This window comes from Cyprinodon variegatus, unplaced genomic scaffold (genome assembly GCF_000732505.1).
Source record: "Cyprinodon variegatus isolate N-32 unplaced genomic scaffold, C_variegatus-1.0 Scaffold1435, whole genome shotgun sequence".
NCBI lineage: Eukaryota > Metazoa > Chordata > Actinopteri > Cyprinodontiformes > Cyprinodontidae > Cyprinodon > Cyprinodon variegatus.
The window spans coordinates 9152-21251 of record NW_015151888.1 but is presented as its reverse complement, the minus strand read 5'-3'; the positions used below and the strand labels follow the sequence as shown (position 1 = coordinate 21251).

At 37.7% G+C, this 12100-nt stretch overlaps 1 protein-coding gene across 1 annotated transcript in view; it reads left to right on the top strand.

Annotated features, from left to right (window-relative positions):
- Positions 1-502: 502 nt before the first annotated feature.
- The window catches only part of LOC107103373 (lipase member H-like), an 18716-nt gene continuing 7118 nt past the window's right edge, over positions 503-12100 (top strand). Inside the window, exons 1-6 of the mRNA XM_015403065.1 lie at positions 503-622; positions 5178-5569; positions 9138-9246; positions 11033-11134; positions 11645-11734; positions 11822-11989. Of these exons, the coding sequence (XP_015258551.1) occupies positions 571-622; positions 5178-5569; positions 9138-9246; positions 11033-11134; positions 11645-11734; positions 11822-11989 (913 nt within the window). The 5' untranslated portion in view covers positions 503-570. The remainder of the gene's footprint in view (positions 623-5177; positions 5570-9137; positions 9247-11032; positions 11135-11644; positions 11735-11821; positions 11990-12100) is intronic.

Sequence of the window (12100 nt, the reverse complement as noted above, 5' to 3'; positions counted from 1 at the left end):
GACTCTGGAATAACTTGCCTCGGCATATTCGATCAGCCGGCTCCTTTGAGGTTTTTAAATCCTCTCTAAAAGCACACTTCTTTTCCCTTGCTTTTAATCAAGTCTAAGTGGACATTTGGCAAAATTTTACTTTTGAATTTTATTTTATTTTAACATGTATTTTAATTGAAACATTTCTCCTACTATAATTTATCTCCATTCAATTTTTCTTTTTGTAATGTGTTTAAGTATTTTAGCCTCCAGTTTTTTATCTTATGTTGCTTAACTTTGATTCCTGTACAGCACTTTGGTCAACCCTGGTTGTTTTAAATATGCTTATAAATAAAGTTTGAGTTGAGTTGAGAGTTGATGTATATCCATTCAGGCTTCAAGGGGTTAAAACTGGACCTTGTCCAGTGTTCTAGAAACACATCCCTTCAGTGCCTCCTCTTTTCCTTCCCTCCCCTCCCTTAACACTCCCTTCTAACCTCCCTGCTCCATCCAGTCCCTCCCTCAGTCTGCATTCAGATGCTCCTCCTGTCAGATCCTCTCCTTCTCTGGACTGCTGCCTCTCTGTAAACTACAGGAACCATGTTGCTCCACGGACTTCTGGCTCTGCTGGGACTCCTTATGTTCTGCAAAGGTGAGAAACCCCAACACTGCAAACACAGTTCCTCCTCTGCACAACCCTGCAGCTTTTAGGCTGATCTTACCTCCATTCAGGGAGAAAACTAACTGTTGAACTTATAAATAGAGATAAGTAGAGCATGTCGACGAGGCTTAGTGGGAACAACCGTTTATTTTGGGCCTCTCCATCTGTTTGGTGGGAATCAGATGATTGTGTTGGTGTCTGGAGGCTGCAGGTCAGACTCAGTCTGCTCTCTGTCTGCTGTGGATTGGACCCCTGTCCCACCTTTGACCCCAGCCTCACTGTTTAACAGGTAGCTGTAATCAGCGGCTGTTTGCATGAAAGGGCAGGTGGCGACGGGATGAGGTGTTTTTTTATAGCTGCTTGATCCTATTGAGGCCAGTGTCGCACTTCTGTGTTCTACATGTAGAGCAGGTAGAACCAAATGTCCCCATCATCTAAGGCTAAACGATCCAGCAGAGTCGTTGCGTCTCTTCTAGGTGTAATACGGTAGAATAGATCTTCACACAAACCCACAAAGATAAACCAGCAGCAACAATAATTTGAATTGCTTGAATTTGAAGTGACTTAATGCAGACACTAAAGTGGAAGATAAAAGTCCAACGCAGTCTCAATTAAACATCCGATAGTGTGATCCAATTAAGGAAAATTATTCCTGTTTAGAACCAGGAAGCTAAAACTGAGGATTACTAAGGATGTCAGGAGGTGTTCAATTTGCTTGGATTTGATGAGTGGCGTAAGGATCAATTTAATCATGTTAAACCTAAAGGCCAACGAACTTCTGGAGCTAAGAGTTCAGATGCAAAAGTAACTAACAACAGGAACCAAAAACAAATGTTTCTCTGCATTTCAGTGATTTAATGTGATAAAAGAAGTTATAGAAGTGGAGAAAATTCCTTTCTGACTGCATTTTACACATGGTTATTGATAGGCAGCAGCCATTTTGAATCTTAGGTTGGATTAAATGTGAAAACCTTAACTTTGCAATTCAACCTTAAATGTTTCTTCTTTTATTCCAACTTGACACTTGGACTTAGAATTTAACATTTTAGGCCTCTAGTTTCCTGTTGGAAAACCAGTTAAACCCTTTCCATGTTGTTAATTTTGTTCCATTATTGTTGCGCGCAAAGACCATCTTTTGGAAATGGAAATAAAAAATGTGCAATCCAGAAATAAAAGCTTGAAAAATCTGAAATCTTTCCTTTATTAACTGTGTTTGAGTAGTTTGAGCTTGAAAGGTGGGCTTTTCATTTATTTATATGTTCTTACAGATTTTAAATTATCAAATTAGATTTGTTTTAATCTTTCTTTTACAGATTGAGTTTTATGAAATGCAGTTTGAACTATTTTCCAATCACATTTTGTAAAACACATTCTTTACATTTCAAGCCCAATATAAACGCTTGCTCTTAAGTAAAATGAATAGAATAGAAATTGAAATCTGTGTTTGTTCCTCCCCCTAGAGGAAAGCCCGCCCCCAGAACTGATGAGAATGGGATCTCTGAAAAACTATTTGAAAGGAATGCAATTCTTAAAACTCGGACTTAGGAAGAGAAATTTGAAAAATTTAATTCTAACAAAAAAAAGTGAACAATGAAAAAAAAATGTAAATGCAAATGACAGAAAAATATAAACAAAATATATAATCTAAGAAGTTAGTCTCAAAACTTTTTTGTGACATTTTCTAAAGTTTCATTTCTGGATTATATTCTTTTTTTTTTTTTATTTCCATTTACCAAACGTGTTCATTAGTTGCAAAAATAATGGTACAAAGTTCACGCCATACTTTTCTCTCTTTTTAATTTATTCAAACAGTATCGAGTATGTGTCACAAATTTTAAAATTACAAAGTTTTAAAAGCGTAAAGCAATGTTTATTTCTCCAGATTTGACTAATTCATGGGTAGATTGATAAGTGGACTGACGGTTGGGACAGAAGGGAATCAAGGACATGTCTGACGTCCTACTTTTAGCTCCACTGCATTTCCCCTCTTAGGATTCATTCATTATGCACAAAATGTTAGAAATAAATAGATTTCAAACTGAAAAAAAAAATTTTTTTTTCCTCTTCCAAACAGCAAAAGTTGACAATAGAAATGTATTTCTACAAATCAAAAACACCAAACAGATGAGGGTTTAGAGAGAATTAGGAAGAATTGCAGAATAAACAGTTTTATCGCTGCACTACGGCTGTCTATGTTTAACAGCAATGTTGGATATGAGTTTGGATTCCATTGGGAAACCTTCAAACCTCCAGCTTCATTAGCTTTTTAATGTTTGTATATTGTTGTTTGTTTGAGTTTTGGACCTCCATATGGAAACAGATGGTACCATCAGCCTTTAAAAACGCTTTTCCTTGTCTGCCAGTGGAAGATGTTGAGGCCTGGCTGACAATAGTGAGGCTTGGAGCATAGCAGGAATAATAGACAGGAGATAATCAAACACAGACCTGACTAACTCAGATTAGGACAAATATGACAGAAACATTCAGGGATTAAATTCGTTCAGGAAAAGGAAAGCAAAATTAATTAATTTAGTATTTCTTTTAAAATTAATCTAAATTTGTTTCTTCATTTGCATCCTATATTTTACCTTGGTGGCCAGAACAATCTCTTTCCCATCTTTAAGCTAAACTTTTAGTTTTCTTCTGCTTTTTATGGAGCAACTTAAAATCAAAGCGATGGCTTCATGAAATGTGAATTCTTCAGGATAGCACTGAACAATCACTAATGATAAAACTAAACTAGTGATCCATCAATTAAGGCCTAAAGGAATAAAGCTGAGGTCCTAAAGGAAACAAAACTATCAACTAAAATCATAATTTTATTTTGGTTTTTACCCAAATCAGAAACAGACAGAAAATTTCAAAGAATTGTTATTTGTATCCTGATTTTTTGTTGTTCTTTTTTCTTTTTTTATTCTAAACTCAGTTTCCTGTTGATCTTCTGTAAAACCTGAAACATTATAATGAACACATATACTATAATGAACAAATGCTCACTGGATTTTATATGTCCTTTATTCTCTATATATTTAAGTAATTACATTTTTTTGTCTTTGTAATAATGGCCACACATTGGAGCTCTCTGGTGTTGCATGAAGACAGCCTCTGTTTATCGGATCAGTAATCCTGAGATCATCAGGGACTCCCTGGCTTCCCTGCTCACTAAATAGATAATGCCAGGACTCAATTAAATCCAATTAAGCCAGATGTAATTCCTTATCCAAACGAAGGCTTTAATATTTGTCAGATTCCATTGCAATTTTTTATAAGTCGTTACTGAATGTGGAGGCTACTGACTGGTAGAGTAGGATGAATTTGTTTTGAACAATAATGGAGCACATTTCACTCCATAAGAGGCCACCATGCCTCAAGCTCTGATTTTTTTTTCACTTTGTTACCAGAAGCAGAAAATAGACCAATATTCAAACATTCAGACTTATAATAGCTATTAGATGTGATTCAGAAACTAACTGGTTGTGCAGCTTAATTTCTAAACTGTTCTTGGTAAATCATTCTGTTCATTTATATATTTTTTGTGCCCCAGCGTCTCTTGTGTTCCTTTTTCATTTATTATAAAATAATAAAGAAGTCTTTAAAAACTTTGTCCATGTTTAATGAACATCTAAACCTCTTTTAGTGAAGGTTTTCTGCTTTTAGTACAGTCTTAGAGCGCCCCCTTGTGGTCTAAAAGGTTTTAGCTGAAAGATTAATAAGGCAGGTTTCAGCTCCACCTTTCGTGGATAGTTTAAGGATTTGGCATGCTGTGGTGAGCTAATCTCCATCTGTGCAGGGCTGGAAAAGCTGCAGATCACAGTAAGCGATGTTTGGTATTTATTTCTGTAAATGTTGTTTTTTCAGACAAGGGTGAAATAAGATTATGAAGATGAAATACAAGACCAAAAGAAAAATAATTTGAATATTGAACATGTAATGTGTTAGTGTGACACCTACTTTTAATCTAAATACTACGGTCCCATCTGGAGTCAATTCAATTCAGTTTATTTCTATAGCGCCAATTTAACAACACATGTCATCTCAAGGCACTTTACAATCCAACCAGATCATCCAGTCAAATTGATTAAAGGTTTTCTATCTAAGGAAAACCAGTTGATTGCATCGACTCATTTACTTGAAGGAAATCCCTCACACTAAGCATGCTTGTAGCGACAGTGGAGAGAAAAAAACTCAGTTTTAACAGGAAGTAACTTCCAGCAGAACCAGGTTCAGTGTGAGCGGCCATCTGCTGAGGCCGACTGGGGTTCAAGGAGACAGAAGCAAAAAAGGCAACTGTCAACCAGCTCCACAGGCGGCCCTATCCAGTAAACACACAGCCAGGCAGACGAGCTCTGAGCCAGCTCCTTTGTCAGATGATGAAGAGAGCACATCCAGTTAGTCACAGTCAGAGAAACAAGACTAAACTGAAAAACAGGCCAATCTCCAACATCTATAAACAAAGGTGTAAATGGCAGCAGCACAGCTGATATTTCTCTCCAGGATGGTGCCACAGCCAAACAGGAGTCAAATGTCTTCTATGATGTGTGTCCAGGTCAGACAGAGAGCGGGACAGAGGAGGCCTGCGACAACTTTACAGACCTGGACCTTTCCCACTGCTTCATGGGAACCAGTCTTTACGTCCGCCTGCTGCTCTACACCCGCTCTAACCTGGACTGTGGCAGAGAGCTCAACCACCACCACCTGTCCTCCCAGCCGCTGCTGGACCTCCGCCGTCCCACCGCCTTCGTCATCCATGGCTACAGGCCCACCGGAGCGCCCCCTATCTGGATCAACCACATAGTGCACCTGCTGGCCGAGCAGGAGGACATGAACATCATCGTGGTGGACTGGAACAGAGGGGCAGCCAACCTCAACTACTTCACTGCTGTGACTTACACCAGAGAGGCCGCTCTGAACCTGACGGGCTTCATCAAGACTATGCAGGTGAGCAGAGGTGGGTAGAATACCCAAAAACCAAAAACTGAACTCAAGTAAGACCAGCACTACTACATTTTGTTACTCAAGTTATAGTAAAAGTAGTCATTCAAGTCAAGTCAAGTCAGATTTTATTGTCACTTTCTTCATATTTACAAGACATACAAGGGAAATTAAATTACGTTTTCTCTCTAGAAATATACAAGAAATATACAAGACTGACATTTACAGACTGACATAAAGTGCGGGACATGACAGGTAACAGTGATAGACTGGTAACCACCAACAAGTGGTCAATAATAAATACAGTACAAATAACATATGACATTTAATGTTAACATTCAATATTTAACATTGAACATGTAAAAGAAGATAAGATAAATATAAAGTATAGACATTATAATAAAAGCAATAAAAACAGCAGCAATAGTATATTCAGGTAAAAAAAAAATTCGGTAAAAAAGCTACTTGAGCACTGAGTAACTGTTGGATAACAACATCAGATTTAATGTTAATAAATGATCAATCAATCAATCAGTCAACTTTATTGTCAACTACAATTTACATTGCAATCAAGATTTCAGCTTCAGGAAAAAGCGTTCATGAAAAAATATCCATACATTGGGGTGGGGTGGGGGGGCTGAGAGGGGGAATGGTTTTACTGAGGCCTTGTGTGCCGCAGAAAGCTGGCTTTGGCGCGTTCTTATGGCTTCCCAGGTTTCCACCGTGAGACGGTTACCTATAGTGCTTCCTTTATCTCTGTGGAAAGATAGGAGCCACATTGGGGAAGAGAGGGGAACAAACGCATATTTTATACTTTATCCTTGACACGATACAGTTTGAGATATCAAAAAAACCTCAGCATAAGAAAAGCACATGTAACACGAGACATTTCAGCAGAGGGTCACATCGCAGGCGGTCACATGAAGTCAATCTGACATTTGAGACATTAGTTGTGTGTGTATGATGAGTGCTTTCAACATGTCCATGAACGCTGTCCACAGGCCATTGTCCTTGATGAGATGGAAGTTTATCAACAGTTCTGGGCGCATCTACAGATGTTTGCGGGTAGGGAAGGGGGCGAGCAGTTCTTCTGTGCCCTTTCACCATAACATCCAGGGGAGTTTTTTTTATAAGAGGGGAGGCCGAATCCAGAATAACACTTGTTTTGAGGGCATGTTGCACAGGAGTTTTCCATCAGCCTTGAGTCTTTTCTTGTTGGTCTACATGGCGAGTCTAATATTCCAAATTTGGTTGGGCTTTTCCGCCTTGAAGCAAGCGTGCACATCCAAGATGTTATCCCATCTCATCTTTGAGTTCAACCACTGCAGCCAGCCTGCGTTCAATCGCACCTAGCATACAGTTCTTCTCCCGATCTTGTTCGTTCACAGCCTTTGTGATGGCGTCAACCGCTGCCGGCAGCCTGATCAATGCCCAAATTGCCGCCGACATCCTCTGTAATGTAGATTCATCAGGTATCCTCCAAATCCAAACAGGAGAAATCAGAGTATCATAAAACCAAAAATCCATACATTTTCGGTATCCTCCATTGACAGCATTGTATAACACACCATCCTCCAAGCCTTCCAGGAGTCCATGGTGTCTCCCACAAAGTCCCAGCTGGACAGGACGGGTCCCCTTTTCCCTGTCTTACAGTTGAATAAATTTGATCAATTGCATTGAGAGACCAGCTGACCAGATCCATTGTTTGAGTTCAGGGGATATGAAGAGAGAGCTCAGAAAAAACAAGAAACAACAAAGCAGGGACAGGTAGGGAGGTGCAGGAGCAGCAGGAAAATGTGACCACCTCCTTCGAGAGTCAGTACAGAATTATGCTGGCAAACAGACTTTATGTGCAAGTTCTGGCATTTTAAAGACTCAAATGCCTAAAGAATACTGTAAGGTTGGGTGGGAGTTTGAAGAGGACCCAAATGCAGGGACTGAACAGAGGTGGTTTCTTGCAAGTTTAATAACAAAGGTGATAACTGAAGCAGAATCCAAACTAACAAAATCCACAACGTCCAAAATATACCTAAATCTAGAAAAAAACTTACATGAAGGGGGGATAAAATGACAATGAACCAGGAACAGTAACTGAACAAGAGGAGAGTATACGGGAGACAGAAACAAAAACCAGGCTAATCAGCAGATTGGGAGCAGGTGTGGACAGAGGAGTCTAGAGGGGAGCTAGGAGAAGGAGACTGTAAAAAGATGGCAACAGATGGCAAACAAGAAGAACTCAAATACAATCAAAATTCACTAGAATAAAACAAGATGGAAATAAAACCAATAAAAAATCAGAGATAAAACTTAAACAGAACCAAAACCACTAAAAATACAAATAAATATCATGAATATAAAAGGACAAGAAGAAATACAGAAATACAGAAGAAATACTTTTACCAATTTTTGTCAGCATAAAAATTAGAAAACAATCCTTACAATGAAAACTGTATACAACAGGGGTTTTCAAAGTATGAAAGGATGAGCCCCCCTCTAGGGAGCACTATGCCTGCTGCGCCACCCCCCACACACACACACGAACAAATGCCACTACAAAACACCTTGTACTTGCTTTTATTTTAGAACCATCTCATCTTTTAAAATGACACTTTATGTGAATGAAATTTAACACATGAACATTTTAAAACATTTCCTCCCATTTTTATTATTTTATCGGGGCCTTTGTATGGCAAATACGCCCTTTTTTCCTTTTTTTTTAATGATAAGAACAACCCCAAACTCACTTTTCAACTGTTTTCTCAAACAAACAAACGTTACATCTGAGAATTGTAGTTTAATGTTTGGTCAAACTTTCTCTTTTTTCTACTTATGCTAGAGCTTGTCTCCCCTGCCTTTTTCTTTACTAAAAATGTGTCCATTCTTTCTCTCACATCAGTAGACAGCAAGCAGATGGCTTCTTTTCCGGTTTATTTTTTCCCTCGCACCGCGCCTGCCCTAAAGTGCTCTAGCGCCTCACACTTTGAAAACCGCCAGTATACAATATTAGTTAGGACAGAATAATGAACTTCCACTGTTACTATCTACTGTTTACCTGATTTTAGAATAGTTCTGATTATTAACAGAGGAAAGAGTACATTTAACGAAAGAAGGAGTAGTGATACTTTACAAGAGTATTACTCATGTAAAAGTTAGAAGTATGTAACAGTAAAACTGCTCCTTAAAGTACATTATACTTCTTCTATACTTCTACTACTCACCTCTGCAGGTGAGACATTAACAAAAACAAGTATACTGTGTATATTGTATATAACCCATGCACCTTTTTCTTCTTTTGGCACCTTCTTCTTCTCCTTTCACTATTAGAGCTGATGTAACGAGTAAATTCCTTCACTGTTAGATCAATAAAGTCAATCATTTAATCAATAGATGTGCTCAAAGTGTCCTCTAAGGCTGATAAAGTTCAAATATTTCATTGGAGATGCTGGAACTGAATGTTTTCAGCTGTTAAGATGCTAACAAGGAGATCAAACTTCAATTCCAGGAGTAAATAAGGAGACCCACAGATGTATTAACAGCAGGAAGCTCTAAGTAACATTTAAAACTAATGTTGCAGGAGGAAGGAGCCTCCCTGAGCTCCATCCATCTCATCGGAGTCAGCCTGGGAGCTCACCTGGCTGGATTCGTTGGAGCGAACCTGAAGAGGACAATTGGTCGCATCACAGGTAGAAAACAATTAAAATGCTATTGATAAGGAGAGGTATTTATAATCAGAATTAAGAATCATGGTTTTAAATTTCAATTTAGAATTTGAAAATACATTTTCAAATAAAAATAATAAAAACTACAATTACTCTATAAGAATTCTGTTTAACGTATCCAATAACAAACATATAAAACCAAACACATAAAAAGCAATTTTCAAATCTGATTTCTAATCATATGAATTAAATGTAAAATATAAATGTTTATTTTCTCCTGACCCTCAATAGCGCTGTGGTTGAGGGTTACCCCTCCTAAGAAAAAAGTGCCTCCTAACAAACAGTCAAAGTTATAACTAACACCATTAGAATCAGAATCAGAATCAGAATCGGGTTTATTGCCATTGTTAGTGAAGGAGTTCACAACTAGGAATTTTTTATGGTACAATCGTGCAACATGAAACATATATGAAATAGTAAATAAAATTATAAAAATCTCTAAAAACACTGCTGTATAAGGCATGCAAAAAAATATACTAATATATACACTTAGGATAAAAATATGGATAAAAAAAATATATATATATAAAAAGTAAAATGTACAAGGTAGTGTAGGTAGGTTATGAGTTAAATATTGCTCTGTAGAGCCTGGCTGCATGCTGGTGACAAAGACTAGCTATTTGATACATGCTGAAGGAACCACCACTCCTCAAGCATTTCATCTAAGACCACTTGATTAAATCAAAGTATTCTTAAAGTGGCCTAGTTAAAGTCTTTACTCAATTAGGAATGTCTGACATGCTAGTTTGCATCCATGCAATGTGACTAAAAAATGTTTAGCAGAGGAGAATTTAAGCTGGTAGAGACACCAACCAGGAGTCTGATGCTGAGAATGTATTCATTCAGAGAGGCTGAACATAAATATACAGTATTTAGGATCGTTATCAGTATTTAAGATTTTCATTTTGAAAGATTTTTGATATAAGAAATATTTTTCTACCCAATTAATAATTCTGCAGTATTTTGCTGCAAACTTCTGGACTTAATACTGTTGTTTTTACCTTACATTAGAACTGGGGGGGATATATTGATATCAAGGAAAGAGAAAATAAGAAAATTCATTTTATAATGACAGCTGCTTTAAAACCCCAAAATAGAGTTCTTATGAAGACAAATTTGTTCAGGTACTACTGAAAGCAAAGAATATGTTTCAAATAATAATGCATTGAAAAAAATAAACTTCAAAAACTTCTCAAATATAAATGTATTTTAAAAAATATTAACCTTTATTAAGTGGGCAAACGCTCAACCAATATTTTATATTTTGCTATTTTTCAGATGTTTTTTTTCTAAATGTAGTTTTTTTCCCCCAAATTCCTTTTGTCTGATTTATTTTTTCCTTTTTTCAGATATAAAAAAAGAGAGAGAGAGACAGATTTACAATTGCATCTTATACTAATCCAGTTTTACAGATTTCACCCGCTTTCTCTTGTGGATGGAACAGCTTTGCTTTCCGTCTGTGCAGAAAACCAGTAGAAATCAGTTTGCTCTGCATGGATGTAGAGGATCAAATCTATAAAATTAAACCCTATTGTGCATGTATTTATGTATTACAATAGAAATTGGTCTTAAAATCTTTTTATAGATGATTTTTTCTTGGGTTCAAATTTTTAAAACTTCAAAATGTCCTTTCTTTGTTTTTTATAATATTGGAAAAAATGTCTCACCATAAGTTCCTATTCTAAGTAAATGTCTGATATGCAGGAGAGCTACTGTACGTTTCAGATGATCAGATGATTCTGTGTTACAGGGCTGGACCCAGCTGGGCCGATGTTCACCAGCGCCACACCAGAGGGGAGGCTGGACCCCTCTGACGCCATGTTTGTGGACGTTCTGCACACCGACATGAACTGTGAGTCCAGATTCTGACAGTTTGCTCTTCTTATTGAAGGAGAGTTTTTTCTGTGCTTAGATCCTATGACAGAAAATAGAAATAAACTGGTGAAGATTCTCAGTCATGTAGATCATAGTCATTCCAAAAAAGTAAAAAAAAAAAAACATGTTTTTTTTTTTTAGAAAAAATATATAACATTGTTTCAATTTTTATGTTTTCTAAACAAAAATAAGGCTTTGTTGGGCTACTGTATAAATCCTCAAACTCAAAGCTATTTCTGACATTTTGAATTGAAAAAGCTTCCTGGATGGGAAGCGAAACGTCTTCAAACTTGGAAACAAAGTCCACTGGATTGTTTTTAACTTTTTTGGAACAACACAAATATGCTTTTCATCCAGTTTCTGTCCCACATTAATCTGTTGTTGCTAATTTTTAAATAAAATAAATAATAAGTGGTAGGTACATCCTTAAGTGAGGCGATCATGTGAATATAAACAGTCCGAATGAGAGCAGTTTTTCCTTTAACAGCTTTCGGACTCCGAGGAGCTCATGGTCACATTGATTTCTACGCCAACGGTGGAACTGACCAACCAGGATGCCCCAAAACCATCTTCTCAGGTAATCACCTCCCAGCTCCAACACCCATCCTTACACAGTTACCAAGTTTTTTTCTGCACAGCTCAGTTCCATCTCCTTCTCCTGCAGGTAAATCTTACTTTGTGTGCGACCACCAGCGCTCTGTGTTTCTGTACCTGTGCTCCCTGAACCGAACCTGCCACCTCACCGGGTACCCCTGCTCCTCATACAGCCGCTTCCTGGACGGACAGTGCCTGCAGTGTGAGGCCTTCAAACCTGCCTCCTGTCCTGTGCTCGGTACGTCCAAACCAACATAAATCCCCGACTAACTGGTGATGGCTGAGAAACCGGCCACTTTATTAGGTACCCCATGCTAGTAATGGGTTGGACCCCCTTTTGCCTTCAGAA